General features: G+C 39.8%; 1 protein-coding gene across 2 annotated transcripts in view; it reads right to left on the bottom strand.

Moving 5' to 3' along the window:
* The window catches only part of LOC145536433 (plastin-3-like), a 37,334-nt gene extending 11,768 nt beyond the window's left edge, over positions 1-25,566 (bottom strand). The window contains exons 1-5 of one of the 2 annotated variants that reach the window (XM_081565781.1): positions 25,398-25,566; positions 22,679-22,986; positions 9,547-9,628; positions 8,607-8,772; positions 6,557-6,699 (exon numbers count right to left, since the gene is read on the bottom strand). In XM_081565781.1, the coding sequence (XP_081421907.1) occupies positions 6,557-6,699; positions 8,607-8,772; positions 9,547-9,628; positions 22,679-22,683 (396 nt within the window). In that variant the 5' untranslated portion in view covers positions 22,684-22,986; positions 25,398-25,566. The remainder of the gene's footprint in view (positions 1-6,556; positions 6,700-8,606; positions 8,773-9,546; positions 9,629-22,678; positions 22,987-25,397) is intronic. The other variant, XM_081565782.1, reaches the window with a different exon arrangement.
* Positions 25,567-26,243: the final 677 nt, after the last annotated feature.

Genomic DNA, 26,243 nt, shown 5'->3' with positions numbered 1-26,243 from the left:
TGACCTCCATTGAGCCTTCCTGTGCCTGTGTAGTCAGAAAGGTATCCTTGACTTCAAGAATGAGGAATATATGGTCTTTTATTTCTTATCTGGGCAAGGCCCAGCCTCCTCCATCATCCAGTTTTTATGGAGTTTCTTCTATTATAGAATTTCTGTCCACAGGGGAGAAACTCTTCAGTCTGGACCCATGTATCTCCTGTCTCAAGCTCATAGTAAGTGATGTCAACCTACCCATAGGCCTCTTCACTAGAATCCATCTTGGCTAAGAGATACACATGCACACATGGGAGGATCCTGAGATAAACCAAACACGGACTCAGAACCAGACAAAGCAAGATGACTGGCAAAGGGAAACCCAGAAGAAATGCTCCATGAAAGTGACTTCAACCACCACGAGGGTGCAACTGTCTCTCTGAGCCCACCCATGTGAGTCTATTCACATATACGTTTTCCTCCTAATAAACACTTGTTTTACTTGTCTCAGTCTCTATGTGGAAATTCATTTCTACACAGCTGATGGGCCAGGGCCTTGGTCCCACTGGTCCCTCGTGGTCTAGTGGCTAAGATTCAGTTCTCTCACGGCTGTAGCCTGACCTCAATCTCTGGCTGGGAACAGAATCCCTGCCTCAAGCTGCTATAGGCCGAGGCCACCTGAGATCAATGTTACATCTGAAGATCACCTTCCCAGCTTTGGTAGTTTTCTATTACTGGGCCTTGACAGTCCAAACAGATTATAAAGGAATGTTTCTCATGGTAACTCCTATGGATTGTGTACACCCTAATCCCCCAGGGAAGTTGCTGAATATGGAGATGGCCAGATGTAAGCTCTGACCTGCTAAGTACAGAGCTCTGGGAGAGGCCTAGAAAGCTGTATCTTCAATGAGCCAACTATGTACGTTTGATACACTTGTCAGAAATTATTCTAAGAATGGGGAGAATCAGGTGAGAGTGAAAGCCACTGCAGAGAAATTCATGGAACGCAAACCCAGATCTTACATTAGTGGCACAGAGGTTATCTCCTAAGGAGTAGGGCATTACAGTTGTGAAAGTGCTTTCACTTACAACTATCTACTAAGGGTGCAGAAATAATTTGTATGTGCCTTCTCCCTATGCACTTGAGAAAGACAGGTGAAGAGTAAACCCCAAAGAGTCTGTAACTTACTACCCCAAAAAGGGGCTTTAGGTGAAAATTTGAATGTGAACATAAATTGGAACTTCCTTTTCACATTACCCAGAAATCCTCTGCTTTTTAAAACTATTAAAAGCAGAATATTTTTTTAAAAAAATATCAAAGGAGAATTTTTTACAATATTCATTTAAAAATAAGATTCCCTTTCCAAAACAGCAGAATACACTTTTTTCTCAAGTGTACACGGAACACTCTCCAGGACAGATCACATCTTCAATCACAATCATCAGGAAATTTAAGAAAACTGAAATTGTATCAAGCATTTTCTCTGAACCACAATGCTATGAGACTAGATATGAATTACAGGAAAAAAAAAAAAAAACACAAACACATGGAAGCTAAACAACCTGCTTCTAAATAACCAACAGGTACTGAAGGCATCAAAAAGGAAATTAAAAATACCTAGAAATAAATGACAATGAAAACATGACAACCCAAAACCTATGGGACGCAGCAAAAGAGGGAAGTTTATAGCAATACGAGCCTACCTCAAGAAATGAGAAAAACATCATAAACAACCAGACTTTATGCCAAAGCAAATAGAAAAAGAAGAACAAAAAAAAAAAAACCCCTGAAGTTAGTAGAAGGACAGAAATCGTAAAGATATAAATGAAAAATACATGAAGGAAACAATAGCAAAGATCAATAAAACTAAAAGCTGGTTCTTTGAGAATATAAAATTGACAACCCACTAGCCAGACTCGTCAAGGAAAAAAGGGAGAAGACTCAAATCAATAAAACTAGAAACAAAAAAGAAGTTACTACAGAACGCAGAAATACAAAGGATCATAAAAGACTACTGTGAGCAACCATATGCCAATAAAATGAACAACCTGGAAATGGATAAGTTCTTAGAAAAGTACAACCTTCCAAAACTGAAACAGGAAGAATTAGAAATCACAAACGGACCAATCACAAGCACCAACATTGAAACTGTGATTTAAAAATCTTTCAGCAAACAAAGGCCCAGGGCCAGATGGCTTCACAGGTGAATTCTACCAAAAGTTTAAAGAAGAGCTAACACCTATCATGCTCAAATTCTTCCAGAAAATTGCAGAGGAAGGAGAACTCCCAAACTCATTCTATGAGGCCACCATCACCTTGAGAGCAAAACCAGACAAAGATACCACCAAAAAAGAAAATTACAGGCTAATATCATTGATGAATATAGATGCAAAAATCCTCAACAAAATTTTAGCAACCAGAATCCAACAGCACATTAATGGATCATACACCATAAGCAAGGGTGATTTATCCCAGGGATGCAAGGATTCTTCAACATATGCAAATCAATCAATGTGATTGACCATATCAATAAACTGAAAGATAAAAGTCATACGATCATATAAATAGATGCAGAGAAAGCTTTTGACAAAATATAATACCCATTCATGATAAAAACACTCCAAAAAGTAGGCACAGAAGGAACCTACCTCAACATAATAAAGGCCATATACGACAAACCCACAGCAAGCATTATTCTCAATAGCGAAAAACTGAAAGCATTTCTTCTAAGATTAGGAACAAGACAATGGTGCCCACTCTTGCCACTATTATTCAATCTAGATTTGGAAGTCCTAGCCATGGCAATCAGAGAAGAAAGAAAAAGAAACAAAAGGAATCCAGATTGGAAAACAAGAAGTAAAACTCTATTTGCAGATGACATGATAACATAGAAAACCATAAAGATTCCACCAGAAAATTACCAGAATTAATCAATGAATATGGTATAGTTGTAGGATATAAAATTAATACAGAGAAATCCCTTGCATTCCTATACACTAACAATGACAAATCAGAAAGGGATGTTAAGGAAACAATTCCATTCACCATTGCAACAAAAAGAATAAAATACCTAGGAATAAACCTACCTAAAGGGACAAAAGACCTGTATGCAGAAAACTGTGAGACACTGATGAAACAAATCAAATATGACACAAACAGATGGAGAAATATACCATGTTCTTGGATTGGGAGAAATATTGTGAAAATGACTATACTACTCAAAGCAATCTACAGATTCAATGTAATCCCTATCAAACTACCAATAATATTTTTCACAGAAATAGAACCAAAATAAGTTGCAACTTTTTTTTTTCAAAATAAGTTACAACTTTAATGGAAACACAAAAGACCCTGAAAAGCCAAAGCAATCTTGACAAAGAAAATCAGAGCTGCAGGAATCAACATTCCTGACTTCAGACTATACTACAGATCTACAGTCATCAAGACAGTATGGTACTGGCACAAAAACAGAAACATAGACCAATGGAACAAGATAGAAAGTCCAGAGATAAGCTTATACACACCTATGGGTACCTTATCTTTGACAAAAGAGGCAACAATATACAACGGAGAAAAGACAGCCTCTTCAATAGGTAGTGCTGGGGAAACAGGACAGCTACAAAAGAATGAAACTAGAACACTTCCTAACACCATACACAAAAATAAACTCAAAATGGATTAAAGACTTAAATATCAGGTCAGAAACTATAAAGCTTAGAAGAAAACATAGGCAGCATGCTCCTTGATATAAATCACAGCAAGATCCTCTGTGACCCACCTCCTAGAGTAATGAAAATAAAAACAAAAAAAAACCTAATAGACCTAATTAAACTTAAAAGCTTTTGCACAGCAAAGGAAACAATAAACACGATTAAAAGATAACCCTCAGAAAGGGAGAAAATAATTGCAAATGAAACAACTGACAAAGGATTAATCTCCAGAATATATAAGTAGCTCATATAGCTCAATATTAGGAAAACAAACAGCGCATTCAAAAAATGGGCAAAAGACCTAAACAGACATTTCTCCAAAGAAGACATACAGATGGCCAAGAAACACATGAAAAGATGCTCAACATCATTAATCCTTAGAGAAATTCAAATCAAAACTACAATGAGCTATCACCTCACACCATTCAGAATAGCCATCATCAAAAATTCTACAAACAATAAATGCTGGAAAGGATGTAAAGAAAAGCAAACCCTCCTATACTGTTGGTGGAATGTAAACTGATACAGCCATTATGGAGAACAGTATGGAGATTCCTTAAAAAACCAGGAATAAATACCATATGACCCAGCAACCTCACTACTGGGCATATACCCTGAAAAGGATCCATGTACCCCAATATTCACGTGTGCTTAGTCACTCAGTCGTGTCTGACTCTTGCGACTGCATAGACGGTATCCTGCCAGGCTCCTCTATCCATGGGATTCTCCAGACAAGAATACTGGAGTGGGTTGCCATTTCCTTCTCCAGGGGATCGTCCCAACCCAGTGACTGAACCTAGGTCTCCTGCATTGCAGTCAGACTCTACCGACTGAGCTACGAGGGAAGCCGAACATTCATAGCAGCAGTATTTACAACAGCCATGACATGGGAGCAACCTACATGTTCATCAACAGATGAATGGATAAAGAAGATGTGGTATATATACACCATGGAATATTACTCAGCCATAAAAAAGAACGAATTTGAGTCAGTTCTAGTGAGATGGATGAACCTAGAGCCTGTTAAAGAGAGTGAAGTCAGTCAGAAAGAGAGAAACAAATATAGTAGATTAATACATATATATGGAATCTAGAAAAATGACACTGATGAACCTATTTACAGGGAAGGAATGGAGACATAGATACAGAGAATGGACTTGTGGACACAGTGGGGGAGGGAAAGAGTGGGACGAATGGAGAGAGTAGCATCTATATATATATATATACACACACACACACACACACACACACACACACACACACACACACACACACACTATGGAGTGTAAGATGGATAGCTGGTGAGAAGTTGCAGTGTAGCACAGGGAGCCCAGTCTGGTGCTCTGTGATGATCTGGAGGGATGAGATGGGGAGAGGGGTAGGAGGCCAGAGAGGGAGGGGAATGTATGGCTGATTTGCGTTGTGGTATGGCAGAAACAAATATAACATTGTAACATTTTAAAAAATATATTTAAATTTAAAAAATAGGGGCAGGGTTGAGGTAAGAAATACAAACATACATAAGAGTATATAACTACCCCCAAGAACTGAATGCCTGAAGGAGGGAGCACATGACAGAAGAGGAGCCAAATAAGAAAGGGAATGGGGAATCCTGAGGCCCTTTCTCTCTAGGCCTTTACTAACACAGATCCACTGAGGCCTGGGAAAGGCAGTTAGGAACAGAAGTCATGACTGCCGATCTTTTCGTACAGCATGTTGAACAGTAGGCAGAATAGAAAATGTTAGCACTGTAATATTTAAACCCCTTTCCACAAAATGAAAGCTAGACTTAGTGCTGGTGCTCTTACTTGGCTCAGTCTCTCTACTGAAATCTACCATCAGGGCCTAGAGGCAACAAGGTTGGGTGATAAACTCATAGGATTTTCCCTCCTTTAAGCTGACCTGAAGTCTCCATGTTATTATGTCCCTGTCAAGTATTTAACTAAACGGTTAAGGCTGTATATTGTCACCCTGCTTATTTAACTTATATGCAGAGGACATCATGAGAAACGATGGGCTGGAGGAAGCACAAGCTGGAATCAAGATTGCTGGGAGAAATATCAATAACTTCAGATATGCAGATGATACCACCCTTATGGCAGAAAGCGAAAAACTAAAGATCCTCTTGATGAAAGTGAAAGAGGAGAGCGAAAAAGTTGGCTTAAAGCCCAACATTCAGAAAACTAAGATCATGGCATCTGGTTCCATCACTTCATGGGAAATAGATGGGGAAACAGTGGAAACAGTGGCTGACTTTATTTTTCTGGGCTCCAAAATCATGGCAGATGGTGATTGCAGCCATGAAATTAAAAGACGCTTACTCCTTGGAAAGAAAGTTATGACCAACCTAGACAGCATATTATAAAGCAGAGACATCGCTTTGTCAACAAAGGTCCGTCTAGTCAAGGCTATGGTTTTTCCAGTGGTCATGTATGGATGTGAGAGTTGGACTATAAAGAAAGCTGAGTGCAGAAGAATTGATGCTTTTAAACTGTGGTGTTGGAGAAGACTCTTGAGAGTCCCTTGACTGCAAGGAGATCCAACCAGTCCATCCTAAAGGAGATCAGTCCTGGGTGTTCATTGGAAGGACTGATGTTGAAGCTGAAACTCCAATACTTTGGCCACCTGATGCAAGGAGTTAACTCATTGGAAAAGACCCTGATGCTGGGAAAGATTGAGGGCAGGAAGAGAAGGGGACGACAGAGGATGAGATGGTTGGATGGCTTCACCGACTGAATGGACATGGGTTTGGGTGGATTCTGGGAGTTGGTGATGGACAGGGAGGCCTGGCGTGCTGCGGCTCATGGGGTCACAAGGAGTCGGACACAACTGAGCAGCTGAACTGAACTGAAGTATTTAACTAAACAGTTACCTTGATGTCAGCACTAAAATTGTTGATTTTCTGCCAGCCTGAGTTTTCCAAATGAAAATTTGCCCATCTAAGCAGAAGCTCTTCTGGAGATAATTTCATAAGCTCCTCCAAAGTCTCACCATCTCGAAGTAAAGCAGCCAAGGCTACAAAGGAAAAAAAGAAAAACCCAACCGATACATTATATGGTAACAGTCATTACATGTTTATTGAGTCTTTTGACACTCTGTTAAGTAAGTAACAGAGGTACAAAAAGTACTGTGACCTAGTTCCTGGTTTTCAGGTACTCACAGTCTAATAATAAAGATAAATGAAAGTATATAATGAGTTATAAGATGATACAGATAGAAACACTTAATTATAAGAATACACAGCATTACATATTTTAACATCTTGATTATTCATCACATTCCAAATACCAAGTAAGTTCTAGCTTTAAGTTGAACATTGTTACATTATGTCATATATTTACATAAACTATTCTTAAATAATATTAAAATCAGAGGCTTGGGGGAGTATGTTTAAAACTTTGGAGCCTTTTGATTTAAAGAGTATTCAAACCCTATGGTATTTATATTTAAGCATAACTAACTCTTGAAATGTTACACCTGGTTTTTTAAATTAATTTAATTGGAGGCTAATTACTTTACAATATTGTAGTGGCTTTTGCCATACCTGTTTTTAAAGAAAAAGAATTCAACTTTACATTGTCTATAGCACCTAATATGTAAAGGTTCCTCAACACTTTTTTGTTATTGAATTAAATGTGCAGAAGAAGCCAAGGGTTTTTGGTTAAATATCCCCAGAGATAAGAGGTAGAAGCTTGGGCATCTGCACAGAGAATTGTCTAAATTTAGGTACTGTTTTTATGGAGAAGTTGTATAGTCCTTATGCAATAATTCCCTCCCATAGGATAAAAGGAGATTTACACTGAACAAGAAGACTAAAACTGCCTGACTTCCAAAGAGGTCTAAGTAATATCTCTAATGGGCAAACTTCATCTTTCATAGACTCCACTTCACACCATGTCACTCTGGCACTGAGGGATTTAAGTAAAGGCAGAGGCAACATTGTCACTTGTACAGAAACCTCCTCATGCTCTCCATCTCCAAGTCAAAAGGCTGGAAAGGATTAAACAGCCTGACCTCCCTGCACCTGAGACCTTGTCAGAGATAAATCATTTGACTTATTACACGAGCCAATGTAGTTTAATTTTGTTGTCTTCCTTTCCTTGTTCAATGGACTTTAACTCTAACAAGATAAACACTGCTCTGAAGAGGCTAGCAACTAGAAAAATTTTATTTGTTTAAATACAGCCCACTTTGAGTGGACTGAAAATTTTAAGTATCATAAAGTCTTGGATAAATGTGCAGAATAGGACTGTTGACAGGTATTGTGAGACCCTGAAATACTGAGAACTCCCAATATATATTCTTCCCCCAAAGTAACTGAAGATTGATATGGTGATTTCCGGAAAAAAACGTGAATATTTGGAGTGATGCTTAATATTTTAAACTTCAAAAGGAGAGGACAGTGTAGCACTTCCTAGGACCTTAGGACAATTGTATCACATATGCTTATACATTCTACAAGTCTATGATGTGATATCAAACCCTATGCTATAAAAACGGTGCTTCTGCTAATTCAGGAAATATGAGACCATCAAGGGCAGGTTAGAATATTTTTGAAGAGTCTTAAATCTATAATAGAATAGAAAAGGTATTAAAATTAATAGGAGATGGTGTGCCTGAGGGTGGTAATGGGGTGGGGACTATGTGAGTAGAGCAGAAAAGAACTTTGCACAAATTCCTTAAACTCTCTGGGTTTTCGTGTCTTTATTGTGAAATGAATTCTAAAGAGCCAGACAAATGTTAATTACTACTAAAGAAGAAAGTTATAATTAGGCTGTTTTCCTGAATAACACTATAACATTACCTTCTGTTAATTCTAATTATCATCTAATCACCTCAATTAGGTGAAAGCGTGACAGTCTGCATGACTAGAAAAAAATAACCAATAAACAATTTTCAAGATCATGACTGTGTTTCATTACCTTCATTCCTGCTTAATTCAATGTCAGCAAACAAACCGATCTTAATGATCTGCCACAGCAGTCCCAAAACCAGGTGAGGCTTCCCAGCCCTCAAATCCTCTGCACCAATGTTCACAACATGACATCCAATGGCAGAAGCTGAATTCAGTGCCAAGTTCAAGTTTTCCTGCAAGACAGCCAATTTATAACACTTGCTTCTTGACCTTTCTGTTTTTTTACAGTCTTTTTCTCCCTTCACTGAAATAACACTCAGTAATGACATTATGTATTAAGTTTACCCATACATGATCCACAGAAAGTAATATCCAAGCTTTGGTGTTAAAAGCATAGCTAAAACAAATCTATCCTCATTTTTATAGTCTTTTCCAGATTTCCAAGGCAAGTTAACAGCATTTTTAGTTAGCCTCGATTGAAAGATACCGACCCTAAAGGAAAAGGCTGAGTTACTAGAGTAAGTATATCCATGTGGGTTATGTGTTGAATTTTTTAAAATGCCTAAATGAGAGGTCTACTGAATACACATGAGAGTTCTAGAAGTTCTGAATCTCCTCATCCCAAGAGATGGCCTTGCATGAGGAAATACTGCTATATAACGCCCTAATACGAGATGGAAAATAAAAGCCTTCTATTCTTCAAGCATGCTAATTAACTAAGAGCTTAAACATGCTTGCTTATTTCTGTATGTTTGAACGCAAAATGTAATGAAAAGAATATAGGGCTTTGCAGTTACACCTGGATTTGAACTTTAGTTCCAGCACTATTAACCTTGGTACAGCTCTGAAATCTTTCTGCATCTCAGCTTCTATGAAATCTGGAAAATAATCCTCAACTCAGAGCTGTTGTAAGAATTAAATGAGACAATGCAAAATGCAGAGCCTTCAGTCTGTAAAACAGGTCCTCAAATAATAGTTTCATGGAAGGAGAGGAGAAGAGTGCATACCTGAATGATGAATGGTGTGAGTTTCTTCTTGTTGATTGCTCTCTCATCAATTGTATCAGGAACTGAAAAGTTGATCATTTTACTGAAACAGAAATTTTAAAATAAGTTGACTTATTTTTTAAATAATCCATAAATATTCACAAATATTTTAAGGCTTATTATAATATCTATCTCATGTAATCTGAAAAAAAAGCAATGTATGACTTTAGTCAGGTTGATCAAAAAACCATACATATAAAAATGCAAATAAAGGAAAGACCAAAGTGCTTATAGTAGTTGAATATTTCTGAGTTGGGGATTGGGGCATATTTTCTTATTTAATGTTTTGTACTTCTCACATTCTTTTAGAAGAATGAATTACTTGGATATTAAAAACTTTGTTGAGTAAGTGTTAAAAACAGATAATATCCCACATTGGAACTGAATCTCTCTGTTAGATCATATAATGTATAATTAAAATGATTTCATCTACAAAGACTGAAAATTAGTTGAGCATGAGATTCTTTCATTCACCAAATATTTATTGAGTACCTAGATGATGCACCTGGAGAAGGCAATGGCACCCCACTCCAGTACTCTTGCCTGGAAAATCCCATGGATGGAGGAGCCTGGCGGGCTGCAGTCCATGGGGTCACTGAGTCGGACACGACTGAGTGACTCCACTTTCACTTTTCACTTTCATGCCCTGGAGAAGGAAATGGCAACCCACTCCAGTACTCTTGCCTGGAGAATCCCAGGGACAGGGGAGCCTGGTGGGCTGCCGTCTATGAGGTCGCACAGAGTCGGACACGACTGACGCGACTTAGCAGTAGCAGTAGCAGATGATGCACCAGGTACCATATTTGGTGCTGAAAATACAGTGATAATATCGATAGAAAGAAAAGTTGTATTAATTAGGGCAGGATCTGACTTAGAACAACCTCATTTGGTAAAATTTGGAGTTAGACTCTAACATTTTAGATGTTTATACTACTGTCCTAAAACAAGTTATTTTGCATAGAGAAAACCGTGCTTATTTCCATGCAAAATTTAAATATTAAACAAATAGTATCATATGAGTCTCTCTATTAAAATATATGGGAAATTATTTCTTTACAGCCTATAAGTGGCAAGTAAAAGGGTATCTCACATTTTTAGAAATCATCTTTTTAAATAACCAAAATGACCGTATTGGAAAAAAACAAATTTTATATATTGTACACTGTCATCAGAAATATACCCACTGTACTGTTCTAAGTGTTCCAATATGTACTTACTCAATGCTCACAACAAATTTCTGAGCAAGCACAATAATATGGGGATCATAATGGATGGATCCTGAAATGCAAAGCAGTCAAGTACCTTTTTTTTTTAATACTTCTTCCCTACTATGGAAAAGGTCAGTTTTCATTTCAATCCCAAAGAAAGGCAATGCCAAAGAATGCTCCAACTACCGCACAATTGCACTCATCTCACACACCAGTAAAGTAATGCTCAAAATTCTCCAAGCCAGGCTTCAGCAATACGTGAACCGTGAACTTCCAGATATTTGAGCTGGTTTTAGAAAAGGCAGAGGAACCAGAGATCAAATTGCCAACATCTGCTGGATCATCGAAAAAGCAAGAGAGTTCCAGAAGAACATCTATTTCTGCTTTATTGACTATGCCAAAGCCTTTGTGTGGATCACAATAAACTGTGGAAAATTCTGAAAGAGAAGGGAACCCCAGCCCACCTGATCTGCCTCTTGAGAAATCGGTATGCAGATCAGGGAGCAACAGTTAGAACCGGACATGGAACAACAGACTGGTTCCAAATAGGAAAAGGAGTATATCAAGGCTGTATATTGTCACCCTGCTTATTTAACTTATATGCAGAGTACATCATGAGAAACGCTGGGCTGGATGAAGCACATGCTGGAATCAAGATTACCGGGAGAAATATCAATAACCTCAGATATAAAGATGACACCACCCTTATGGCACAAAGTGAAGAAGAACTAAAGAGCCTCTTAATGAAAGTGAAAGAGGAGAGTGAAAAAGTTTGCTTAAACATTCAGAGAACTCATGCCGTCTGGTACCATCACTTCATGGCAAATAGATGGGGAAAGAGTGGAAACAGTGGCAGACTTTATATTTTTGGGCTCCAAAATCACTGCAGATTGTGACTTCAGCCAGGAAATTAAAAGATGCTTACTCCTTGGAAGAAAAGCTATGACCAACCTAGACAGCATATTAAAAAGCAGAGACATTACTTTGCCAACAAAGGTCCATCTAGTCAAGGCTTTGGTTTCTCCAGGAGTCATGTATGGATGTGAGAGTTGGACTATAACGAAAGCTGAGCGTGGAAGAATTGATGCTTTTGAACTGTGGTGTTGGGGAAGACTCTTGAGAGACCCTTGGACAGCAAGAAGATCCAACCAGTCCATCCTAAAGGAGATCAGCCCTGGGTGTTCATTGGAAGGAGTGATGTTGAAGCTGGAACTCCAGTACTTTGGCCACCTGATGCGAAGATCTGACTCATTTGAAAAGACCCTGATGCTGGGAAAGATTGAAGGTGGGAGGAGAAGGGGACGGCAGAGGATGAGATGGTTGGATGGTATCACCAACTCAATGGACATGAGTTTGGGGAAACTCCGGGAGTTGGTGATGGACAGGGAGGCCTGGCGTGCTGCCGTCCAAGGGGTCGCAAAGAGTCGGACACGACTGACATTGACTGACTGAATAAACTGAACTGAACTGATGTACCCATGGGTTAGTTAGACAAACAACATCAGAACATTGCAGTTTAAGGAAGAGAGCATTTTCTTGCAGGGCCATGCAAGGAGATGGGTGGCTTATGCCTTTAACAATCCTGAACTTTCCAAACACTTTCAAGAATGCCCACTTATACAAAACTTGAGGGAGGAATGTGATTAGCTCTGACAACCTTCTTGCTGTCAGATATTCTATTCTTGAAGAAAAGTCATAGTGAGGTAACTGTGTTCCTGTAAACCTCTAGCAAAACAAATATTAGTCTCAATGCTGAAAGGTAAGATTCCAAGCTTGACTTTCACACTCCAAGGTCCTGTTTAGGAGGAGGGGCTTCCTGGGCAAGCTGATTATCCTGCCTGAGAGCATTCATCCAGCACCCAGTCTTGGTCCTCCCACCAGTGGCCAGTCACAGCTGAAGATGCAGCTCTCAGTCTCTGGGCCCTCCTCTTACCAAGGTCCCCATACCCTGCCCAGCCACCTTAAAGGAGGGAGCCAGGTGCCCAGCCCACAGTTGCCCTCAGTCTTCTCAGTCTACCCTAACTTTGGGGGGGAAGCTGGGTCTTGTAGACTCTGACCCAATCAGATTATTGCAAGCGTTGAGTCATGGAGGTGGGGATGGCAGAGGTAGGTTGCCTAGTGCTCTGAACCCTGGGCCAGGCCAGTGAGTGTCTCTAGCAAGGTCTCTGGACCTCTGCAAGACTCGGCCTTTGGCCTGTCCCCAGGCTCCACCCCTTGCTACCCAGACCAAGGCCAGAGGACCTGGAGGGCCATGGACGAAGGCTGAAATATACCTTTTACTACACTCTGCTGAGAGGCTGACTATTGGTGGACCTGGTCTTCTAACCTCTATGGTCTTTAGCTAAGGACGGCAGCTCCATGCCCATCTTGCCCCTATTACAGTATCTTCCTTGGTGAGATTATACAAACTTTGACTGAAAGTGGGTAACTTAGACCATCATGGTCTATTTCCACTAGCCCAAGATAATCACATTCTACTCTGTTTCTATAACTCAGGTAAATTAACTAACAATATCATGTGATGATATAGTTTTTATCTTCCTCTAACTGAAATATTATACTTAAAAAGCATAATGTCCCCTCAGACATATATATTGCAAATGGGGGAACCATTTATTCATTCACTGCTGGAGCTATAGTTGAATTGTTATATTTTGAAAACAATTTTTATTGGAATGGAGTTGCTTTACCATCTTATATTAGTTTCCGTTGTACATCTAAGTCAATCTATTATAGGCATACATAGATCCCTTCATTTTTGGATTGTCTTCCCATTTAGGTCACCACAGAGCACTGAGTAGAGTTCCTTCCACTTTTTTCGTTTTTGAATTCAAATTAAGTTATTTGTATTAACTGGAGGATAATTACTGTACAATATTGTGATGCTTTTTGCCATATATCAACATTAATGAGCCATAGGTATACATGTGTCCCACACATCCTTAAGCCCCACTCACCTCCCTCCCCACCCTATTCCTATGGGTTGTTCCAGAGCACTGGTTTTGAATGCCCTGCTTTATGCATATATAAACCTGAATGATGATTTTCCTGAATGATGAAATATGCAATTTTCTCTATATCACATATGAGTTATGGGTGTAGTTTTTTCTACATTAAATTTGATATCTGTATTTATGTTTGGAAATCTAGCTGTATATTTTTGGTCATGATAGATGGACTATTGTATGTTTCACATCTGGATATCTCTGCACTCTTTTCCCTACATAAATATGGAATGCTGTATTCTTCACATAGGAAAATTTGAGCACATGTTTTCCTGAATAAAGTATGGAATATTTTGCAGTTTTCTAATGAAAATCTCACTTAAGATTTTCGGACATGAAGTATATAATTCTCCATAGTCCAAATATGAAACACCGAGGCAAATTTTCATTACTGAACTAGGAAATTTGTACATCTCATAAATGATCATCTAGGTAAAGATTTTCCTACATGAAAGTTGGTATATTTCATATTTCACATAAAGAAATATGGACACAGATCTCCTTGTTTGGGGATACTCTGTATTTCACATATGAAAACATGGGTGCTGATGTTTCTACACTAAATATGTAACTCTCTATATTTCCCATTTGAAAATCTAGACACAGGTTTTCCTGCATGAAACATGCAATATGCTATATGAAAATCTGGAAAAAGGTTTTCCTGCTTAAATACTGAATGTTTTATTTTACACTTATTAAAATCTGTGTGCACATTCTGCACATGACATATGGAATTCTCTTGTGTTTCTCTTTGGAAAATATAGACATTCAGTAACCTACATTAAATATTAAATTCTCCTTAGAACTCATATTAAAATATTGGCACAGGTGTTGTGGGCCTAGGTTTTCAACTGTGAAATTATATAATTCTGTATGATTCACGTGTGGAAATCTGAGTGCAGATTTTCCTAAATGAAGTATGAAATCATGTATATCTTACAGATGATAAGTTAAGTGTAGATTTTCTGCTATATTGCTATATGGGATTCTGCATATTTCATATAAGAAAACCTTAATTATGATTTTTTGACATAGAATATGTAATTCTAATTTCACATATAGATATCTGGGAACAGATTTTCCTACTTGAACTATGACATCTCTATATTTCACATATAGAAATCAGTGTACAGATATTCACGCATCACATATGAAATTTTCCACGTTTCGTATGTGGGACTCTCAGGCCAGATATTTTAGAAAATATATGGAACTCTCTATATTTCCCAAGTAAAAACAAGATGAGGAAGTTTTGAGATGAAATATGGACGTTTGTTCATTTCTCATATGAAAACCAGGGTACAGATTTTCTTACATGACATATGAAACGTGTATATTTTAGATACGAAAATTTGAGTTCAAATTTTTTACATGAATTATGGAATTTTCTATGTTTCAAATATGGAAAACTTACCTTAGATATGCTTCTATGAAATATAGAATCCCTATATTTCCTATATGACATGTGGACCCTGATTTTGCTCCATAATATGTGCAATTCGCTACATGTCATATATGAATATCTTGGTTTAGATTCTCCCACATGAAATATGGAATTCTCTGTATGTCCCTTTCAAGACATGAGGGCAGGTTAACTTGACGAACAATGGAATTCTTTATATTTCACATTTGAAAATCTAGGTGCAGATTTTCTACATGAAATATGAAATTCTGTACATTTCTTGTATTAAAGTATTAGTGCAGATTTTCCCACTTCAAATATGGAATTCTCTATATTTCATATAGGAAAGCCTGAAAGATGACTTTCCTACAGGAAATATGTAACTTTCTATATTTCATACACGAAAATATGGGTACAGAATTTTCTCCAGGAAGTATGAAATCTGTATTTCATGTCTGAAAATCTAGCTGTATATGTTTGGTCATGATATATGAAATATTGCTTGCTTCACATATGGATATATGTGCACGTATTTTCCTGCATGCATAGGGAATTCTGTATTATTCACATAGGAAAATTTGAGTATCCATTTTCCTGCTGAATCATGGAATTCTACTTTCATAAATGAATTTCTCAATTAAATTTTCTGACAAGAGATGTACAATTCTCTATCATTCAAATATGAAATTCCAGTAGCAAATATTCATTCCAGAAATACGAAATGTGTACATTTCACAAATGAAAATCTAGATAGAGCTTGTCTTACATGAGGTGTGGTACTCTTTACATTCCATATAAAAGATCTGAGCACAGATTTCCTTGATTTAAATATAGACTAATCTATATTTCACATATGAAAATATTGGCGTTGTGTGTTCTACAATATATGTATTTCTCTACATTTCACAAATGAAATGTTCAATTCTTCGTATCGCATTTATAAATATTGGCTGCACATTTTCCTACATGGTATATGGAATTCTCTGTGTTTAGCATTTGAAAATATAGACTTTCATTTTCCTACACTAAATATTAAATTCCCTAAACTTCACATATTAAAATATTAGCATGGGTTTTGTAGGCACAGTTTCTCAAATGTGAATGTGGAATTTTGTGTTTTGCATGTGGACATCACATTAGAAGTTTTCCTAAATGAAATATGGACTTCTGTATATTTTACAGGTGATAATTGGAGGAAGGGTTTTTCTGCTATATTGATACATGGGATTCTGTATTTTTCATATATGAAAATCTTATGATTTTATTACATAAATATGTAACTGTCTATATTTCACATTATACAACACTGGGAAAAACTTTACCTACATGAAATATGAAATCTCTACTTTTCACATATATTAATCAGTGAACAGATTTTCACACATGACATAAGAAATTTTTCATCTTTCATATAAGGAAATCCCATCCCAGACATTCATACAAAAAAACCCTGAAGTCTATATTTCATATATGAAAATACAGTTGCCAATTTTCCCACATGAAATGTGGAGTTCTCTCTATAGAATCACATGTGAAACCTGGACACCCATTTACCACAAAATATGAAATCTTCTATATATCATATAGGAAAATCTCTGCTCAAATTTTCCTCTAGGCAGTACTTAACATTATGTATGTCACACATGAAAAACTGGGTGCTAATTTACCCATGTACAATCCGGAATTGTGTATATTCTGGATATCAAAATCTGTGCACCAATATTACTACCTAAACTATGGAATTCGGTATATTTCACATATGAAAATCAGGGTGAAATTTTACTCAGTTAAAAATGGAATTCTCTATATTTTACATATGAAAATGTCAGTGCTGAATTTACATCATGAAATATTGAACTTTTTGTATTTCACTTTAGGAAAATCTGGATGCTGAGTTTCTTACATGAAATATGGTATTTTCTATACCTCATATATGACAATCTGGGTGGTGACTTCCTTACATTAAATATGGAAATCTCTATATTTCACAGACGAAAATCATGGCGTTGGTTTTCTTAAGATATGGAGAACCTATATGGTATTGGAGTTCTCTCTGTTTCACAAATGAAAATATGTGCACCACTGCTTCTTCGCAAAATATGGAATTCTTTGTATTTCTTCTATCAAAATCTAGGCTTGAACACTCTTTCATGGAAGTTGGACTTCTGTATATTTCACATTTGAAGATCAGAATGGATTTTCCTATGAGAAATATGAAATCACTGCATTTCGTGTGAACCACTGGTTCTTCAGGTACTGACACATTTGTTCCCTGTTTGTGTCCCTGTGCCTTGCACATGCGTGTGTACAGGTGTGTGCTTGTGTCACCTGTGTTTGCGTGTATGTGCATGGGCCCAGCCCCCTGCTGACATGGGAGATGAAGGCGAAAGAACATGAGATGTCTAACAACGAGAAGAGGAGGCAGGAGACGTCCACAGTCTAGGGGAGACTGGTCCACGCATCTCTGCGGTGACCCTGTTCAGGACAAGAATGAGCAAAGGATGGCCAGTGACAACTCTGGGTAGTGAGTCCACAAATCTGCAATTACCTCAGGAGACAAAGACAGGCTCACAATTTCTGCTGTGCTGTTGTGTGTGTTTGTATCCGCAAGAGGGGTTGGAGGGTTTGCAGAGTCACCCAGTGTAAATCAAGTGGTGGGGGCTCTAAAATCATGACCTGTGGACCCCTCAGTCTGTGGGGGCATTGGCTCTGATTAAAACTCTTCAAGAAATGGGCATAGAAGGAACCTACCTCAACATAGTAAAGGCCACATATGATAAGCCCACAGCAAATATTATTCTCAATGGTGAAAAACTGAAAGCATTCCCCCTAAGATCAGGAACAAGACAAGGGTGTCCACTTTCACCACTATTATTCAGCATAGTTTTGGAAGTCCTAGCTACAACAATCAGAGATGAAAAAGAAATAAAAGGAATCCAGATCGGAAGAGAAGAAAGTATAACACTCACTGTTTGCAGATGACGTGATGCTGTACATAGAATACCATGATACTATCAGAAAATTACTAGAGCTAACCAGTGAATTTAGCAAAGTCGGAGGATACAAAATCAATACACAGAAATCATTTGCATTCCTACATACTAACAATGAAAAATCAGAAAGAGAAATTAAGGAATCAATTCCATTCACCACTGCAACAAAAAGAATAAAACATCTAGGAATAAACTTACCTAAGGAGACAAAAGAACTATATACAGAAAATTATAATTTGATGAAAGAAATCAAAGATGATATAAACAGATGGAGAGATAATCCAGGTTCCTGGGTAGAAAGAATCAATATTGTGAAAATGACTATACTACCAAATGCAATCTACAGATTCAATGTGATCCCTATCAAAGTACTAATGGCATTTTTCACAGAACTAGAAAAAAAAAAGCCACAGTTCGTACGGAAACACAAAAGACCCTGAATAGCCAAAGTCATCTTGAGAAAGAAGAATGGAGCGGGAGGAATCAACTTACCTGCTTTCAAATTATACTACAAAGTCACAGTCATCAAGACAGTACACAAAAACAGAAATAAAGGCCAAGGGAACAAGATAGAAAGCCCAGAGAAAAACCCACACACATGTGGGCACCTTATCTTTGACTTAGGAGGCAAGAATATACAATGGGAACAAGACAGCAGTTTCAGTAAGTGGTGCTGGAAGAACTGGACAACTCAGTGCAAAGAATGAAATTAGAACACTTCCTAACACCATCAGTTCAGTTCAGTTCAGTCGCTCAGTTGTGTGCGACTCTTTGCGACCCCATGAACCGCAGCACGCCAGGCCTCCCTGTCCATCACTAACTCCCGGAGTCCACCCAAACCCACGTCCATTGAGTCGGTGATGCCATCCAACCATCTCATCCTCTGTCATCCCCTTCTCCTGACCTCAAACTTTCCCAGCATCAGGGTCTTTTCCAATGAGTCAGCTCTTCCCATCAGGTGGCCGAAGTATTGGAGTTTCAGCTTCAACATCAGTCCTTCTAATGAAAACCCCGGACTGATCTCCTTTAGGATGGACTGGTTGGATCTCCTTGCAAACCGAGGGACTCTCAAGAGTCTTCTCCAACACCACAGTTCAAAAGCATCAATTCTTCTGCGCTCAGCTTTCTTTATAGTCCAATTCTCACATCCATACATGACCACTGGAAAAACCATAGCCTTGACGAGACGGCCCTTTGTTGGCAAAGTAATGTCTCTGCTTTTTAACATGCTGTCTAGGTTGGTCATAACTTTCCTAACACCGCACACAAAGATAAACTGAAAATGGACTAAAGACCTAAATGTAAGACCAGAACCTATATAACTCTAGGAAGAAAACATAGGCAGAATACTCTATGACACAAATCATAGTAAAATCCTCTATGACAAACCTCCTAGAATAAAGGAAATAAAAACAAAAATAAATAACTAGGTGCTAATTTAATTTAAAAGTTTTTGCATAGCAAAGGAAACTATACACACAGTGAAAAGACCACCCTCAGAATGGGAGAAAATAATAGCAACTGAAACAACTGACAAACTATTAATTTCCAAAACATACACACAGCTCATACAAGTCAATACCAGAGAAACAAACAACCCAGTCAAAAAGTGGGCAAAAGTCCTAAACAGATATTTCTCCAAAGAAGACATAGAGATGGCTAAGAAACACATGAAGAGATGCTCTCCATCACTCATGATTAGAGTGTTAGTCGCTCAGTCGTGTCCAACTCTTTGCAAGCTCACGGACTGTAGCCCACCAGGCTCCTCTGTCCATGGAATTTTCCAGGCAAGCATACTGGAGTGGGTTGCCATTTCTTCCTCCAGGGGATCTTCCTGACCCAGGGATTGAACCTGGGGCTCCTGCACTGCAGGAAGACTCTCTACCATCTGAGGCACCAGAGAAGCTCATTATTAGAGAAATGCAAATCAAAACTACAACGTGATATCACCTCACACCAGACAGAATGGGCATCATCAAAAAGTCCACAAGCAACAAGTGCTAGAGATGGTGGGAATGTAAATTGATACAGTCACTATGGAAGACAGTGTGGAAATGCCTTAAAAAACTAGGAATAAAACCACCATGTGACCCAGCAATCCCACTATTAGGCATATGACCTTCCAAAAACCAAAGCTGAAAAAGACACACGTACCCCAGTGTTCACTCCAGCACTATTTACGGTAGCCAAGACATGGAAGCAAGCTAGATGTCCATCGACAGAGCAATGGATAAAGAAGCTGAGGTGCGTATATACAATGGAATGCTACTCAGCCATAGAAAAAAAGGAATGCATCTGGGTCAGTTCTAAGGAGGTGGATGAACCCAGAGCCTATTATACAGAGGGAAGTAAGTTAGAACGAGAAAAACAAATACCGTATATTAACGCATACATGTGGAATCTAGAAGGATGGTACTGATAAACCTGATCCCAGAGCAGCAATAGAGACGCAGACATAGAGAACAGACTTGTGCACAAGGGTAGGGGAGGAGAGGGAGTGGGTGAGATAAATGGAGAGAGTAGCATGGATGAATATACATTAACATATGTAAATAGATAGCCAATGGGAATTTGCTGTATGACTCAGGGAACACAAACGGGGGCTCTGTAATAACCTAGAGGGGTGGGAATGAGCGGGAAGTGGGAGGGATTCAAGAGGGAGGGGACATATGTACACCGAAAACTATGGTTAATTCGGGTTGAGGTGTGACAGAAATCAAACCAATACTGTAAATAATAATCAATCAATGAAAAATAAATATTTGTTAAAAGCTAGAAATAGGTTAATTTGGAAATTACCTAGAATGTCACAATTGAGAGGGAAAAAACCCCTTAATATGTGATCTATTGCCTTCCAGGTTCCGTTCTCTTCATTTTTAAAAAGTATGAGATAGGGGAGTTAATGTCTTCATGATACTGTATCTATTATTTGGACCAGGAACTGTTCTCTGTGATATGTGCATGCTGACCTGACATCCCATGGTCTTTCATGCACTTAGGAGACACTGTGTTCAATCCGTACACGGTAAAGTTTCCTGCGGATGGACATGTGGATCTGCCTTTTGATCCAGAGTACACTAGACACCGCAATGTGTTCCAGATTGGGGGTCAGATACAACACGTCTCTGTTCCTCTCCACCTGGCACCAATCTGACTCAGCTCTTGCCAGGGAGGTGACTTTGGGTAAATTCATTCACCCGTTAACCGCTACGTGTTTCTGCTTCCTCAGCTGCCGAAAGGGATGACAGCATTAAAAATGCTACCTCATAGTGTTGTGATGAGTACTCAAAGACTTCATTATACGTGCACACATGGAGAGCTAACCACGGTTCAGAAGGGTGAGCTTATCTTCCTGCCTCTCTTCACTTCCGTTTCTGCTTGTACTCACACCCCCGTCCCCGCCCCCACCCTTTTCCCCTCCCACCCCAACTCCGCTCTCTAGCACCCGTGTTCCATCCTCAGACTCTCCATCCAAAATCATGGCTGACGATCTCCTCATGATTTACCTCAGAAAATATCCATACCATTACCCTTGGATTAAAAATCATGAATATTAGCAGAAGAAATAAGAAACACACTAAAACTGGCAATGTGAAAACTAAACAAGAAATAAAGCATTAATGATGAAAGTTTGACTATTAACATTTTCATATCTTCATTAGATTGAGATTTTCAGAATTTGATACAGGGGAATTACACTTGATAAAAAGAAAGCCAAAATAAAAAAAAACCTATGTGAAGAAGTTTCTTGGCCTTTAAATGACCCTCTGTAAGGTTTTTAAAACTTTATATACTCTAGTTCTATAACTGGCCAGTGACCACTTACTTCCTGTCATTATACATATCATAGGAAGGGGTCATTAGACTTGTAACTGCATAGAGAATATGCACTAAATTTTTCCATACGAGCACATGATGAAGCCTCAGTGTTGTATTTAGGCTTCACAATGTCCCCACAGGAAGAGCCGAATACTCATTATGCTAAAAAAAAAAAAAAAAAATCCTTCCCCCATGCCTCATACAATCCATTCTTGAGGCCCTGAAGGGCTGAAGTGATGCTGCAAGGTCCATGCGGTGAGTCAAAGGTGGTCTTGACACTGTGTCCCTGGAGCACTATCCAGGGAAATGTGGAACAGCAATAATATTAACTACAGTAATGACAACAGCTAGAATTGACCGGGAACGTACCATATGGCACATACTGTTCTGACACTTTCCCCTGTCTTAACATGGTCAGTGTTCTACACTGCCCCATGAAGTAGTTAAATTTACTCCAAGCTAGTGCTTCTATGTGGCTAATGGAAGAATGAGGCACAGAGACACTATGTTACTTGCTCAGAGTCGCCCAGCAGTCAGGGAACCACCGGTCTCGAGGCATTGTGGAAACCTCAGTGTGTTCTGTATTTATTCAGTCAAGGCTAAGATCCAACGGCTATGGCAAAATATGTAGAATAACAGCTACCACATAACACAAATTGATCTTACCTCATAGAAATGCACACGAAATAGAAATCGGATTTCTTCAGAAATCTTTCAGATAGAGGCTTGGCAAGACTGCATCAGGATGTTTTGCAGAAAGGATAGTCTGAGAGCCTCCTCAGAACAGCAGACAGCAGGTCAGTGAGTCTCCTAGACTGGAGGTCTTGGGTTTGTGCATCAGAGAAGGCAGCAAACCCCTGTCACCTACACATGCTCCCAGTGGAGACAGAGCCTGGCAGGAGGCAAAATAAGACCATTCCTCTGCTCTAGTAGTGCCTAGACAAGTTGTCCATGTCAATCAGAACTGAGGAATTCTAAAAAAAGAAAAATGGAGATTTCATGATCCGCACTCGGTGCATCTCACTTAGTGCAGCTACAATAGTGCCCTAGAATCTGTCCGTTTTCACTATGCTTGGGAAACTCTCAGGGACTTTAGTAAACCTCATTAGTAGCGAGACTGTCAGCAAAATAAGGGAAATAGCGATCAGAACACATATCAGAAAAAAAAAAAAAGTAGAGATGATCAACAAAACCCAAAGCTGGCTCTTTCAAAAGATCAATACAAATTCATAAACGTCTACTCATGTAGACCAAAAAAAGCAAGATATCTAAAGACAACACTTACGAATATCGGAAGTAAAATAGATTTCAGATCTCACAGAAATTAAAAGGATTCTGTGAATGATTATAATAACTACATCTGGCAATTTCGGTGAAAGGAACTAACTAACAAAGTTGAGCCAAAAAGAAATAGATAATCTATTTAAAAATCGAGCTTGTAGTTGAAAAATTTACAGAAATCTCCAGGCCCAGGTGGTATCCCTGGCACAACAGACAAAGGGAGGGAAAAAATGGGTAGGGACAGAGAAAAGGTGACTATATTCTAACACAACCAGTTACTCAAGGTAAAATGGGCCAAATCCAAGCAATGTGATGAAGCCATTGGTTTTATTTTCTCATTGTCCTCCAGCTTCTCCTTCCTGCCTCCCTCCTTTGCCCCAGTTGCTTCCTCCTTCTTAAGTCCTGCCCTGCATCAAGAGTAGCAGTGTTATGAGGCGCGATTCCCATATTGTAACTGATATCCGCTGGCTGACTGACATTCAGCTGGATGCTATCATCCCTGCAGCTGGTATACTCAAGCTTTCTGTCTCATCATGGACCAGAAGGTTTCACTCCTAATTTCAGGTATAGCTAGGAGAGAAGGTGCAGGGCACACGTTGGAGCCTTGAGTCCTTCATCTGTGAAATGCGGATGACCACAAATTGTGGGAGAAACAGAGATTTCGGCACCAGACCCTTTGCAATGAGTGCTAAACCCAATGAAACATGACAAACTCAGAGCATCACGGGACTCCTTGACATTCAGAAGCACCTCAAGTAGATTTCCCTGCCAGGACTGTTGCGTTTATTGCTCCTTCAGCCTGGAATGCTCTTCCCTTAGGTAAGCCCATGGCCTGCTCCCTCACTTCCTCCACATCTCTGCTTAATTGCCATCTTTCAGGGAGATTTTCCCTCATTATCTTGAATAAAATAATAACATCATACCCCACACACCCCCTTTCCCCTGATCTAGTATTATCTTTCTTCATAGTGCCTGCCACCCACCCTTGATTTACTTACTGACTACCAGGTCTCTGAAACGAGAGACTTGGTCCGTTTTGTCCTGTTACAAACTCCTCGAATAGCGCTCTGGTATATGGCAGGTGCTCAGAAAACATTTGCTGAAGGACAGTCGGGAGCCAGGCCCTTTACACACATCGCTAACATGCACAGGTACCCTCCAAGACCGACACTGGCCCCACTGAATTAATTATCATACACGCTCAATGACACACAGTCAGCATGTCAGGTTCCAGGCTTCGGAATCATATCTGCCAGCTTCCAAATCCTCAGCTCCTGGACAGAGACCTCACAGCCAAGAACTCAAGAGGTTTTATTTCTAACACAACGACTCCAAACAGCTCAGGTAGATACCCAGACACACAAAAAAAGGTCACTGAGTATCTGCACAGAGAGCTCACAACTCGAGCCTCAGACCCTCAAATACGACAGAGACCAAACACACTGCGACAAAGAGCCTCCAAACAGACCAAGGTCGTCAAGACAGAAACAAATGAGAATCGCACAGATACTTCACATCACGGAGACTGACTTCCGAACCACTCCGGACACTTACTAAGTTAATACAGAAACCGCTAAGCAGAAAGACATAACCTTGAGTAACTCAAGAACATCATACAACCTGCAGATAAAGTTCCCAGACAAATGGAAAACCTGCACCCTGTGCGCAGACCCCAAGCAGCTGAGAGTTTCCACCTTAAGACAAACCCCTCCTCAAAGCAGCTCAGAGACAGCACAACTTGGGACCCAGAATCAAAAGCTCAGAGATCTCACATTCTGGGGCGCAGACGCCTACACAGAGATCTCACACCCAGGGACTCAAGTGCCCCAAAGCTCCAAAAATGCACATCCCGGCACACAGGCACACACATCCTAGAGGCTTTGGACTATGGCTCTCAAAATCCACTCCGATCAAATACCCCATCACCCACAATCCTGGCCAATGGCTCAGAGAGATCAAGCGTACCCAAAACAGCATCTGTGATGTCACACGTAGCCATACACAACCCCAAGCTCCCTGACCCAGGTTACTCTCCAGGGAGAGACACGAAACAAGCCCTGAGACCTCTCCCTGGTCATGAATTGCATGCATCTGTGCGACTTACCGCGCGTTGCCATCTGATCCAGACTGAGGGAGAGCTCAGTAAGACTGAAACACGGTCGCCCTGCACAGCCACTGACTGTGCCGAACCTCGCCAGTAACCAAGGCAGCCATTCAACCCCTTCGGGAAAAGCGGTAAAACTCGGAGAAAACATGGCACACTCTGAAAAGCCGGGCAAACGAACGCAGGCGCACTGGTATACGCACGCCTCGCGCCCAGAGGTCCAGCTCCGCGACCTCAGTGCCTGTCTAAGACAGGCAGCCAATGGGAACTGAGCAGGAGAAAAAGGAGGGCGGGAGTAGCCGGACTTCCGCGTATACTCGCGCTCCGGAAGAACTAATTCCGGCCATCTCCCGGTCGCCTTACCCCCAAAGCGGCAGCCAATCTCTCGCTCTGGAGCCATCCCCACCTTGGATGTGACCATGTCAAAACGAAGGGGTGGAGTTGGAAAAGAGACAAAGAAAGTTGCGGCTTAATATCAGTGTCCACTCAAATTCAAATGCGGCGGGAAGGCGGAGTGGAGCGAATGCGGTTGGACCCAGTGGCGCCATGAGTGCCTCCGCTGGGAACTGTGGTCGATGCCCGACGCGGTGTCAGGGGACCCTCTGTGTTGTCACACGCACTCTCCCAATGGTACCTTCCAGAGTGGGTGGTCCTACCGCTACCCCTCAGCGGTACATCCCAGGACAAAACTGTTTCATCTCGAGCGCCTCTTGGTGGTGAGATTGGGGAACAACAGACGTAGATTCCCCAACCTTCCCAGGATGATAATGCAAAGGGTGGAAAGACAAAGTCAGGAGGAAAACCCCACAGATTGCCACACTCTTGGACTCGGAAAAAAGTCTTCAT

Source organism: Giraffa tippelskirchi, chromosome X (genome assembly GCF_054371585.1).
Source record: "Giraffa tippelskirchi isolate mGirTip1 chromosome X, T2T-mGirTip1v1.2.pri, whole genome shotgun sequence".
NCBI classification, from domain to species: Eukaryota; Metazoa; Chordata; class Mammalia; order Artiodactyla; family Giraffidae; genus Giraffa; species Giraffa tippelskirchi.
This window is presented reverse-complemented; position numbering and strand designations above follow the sequence as displayed.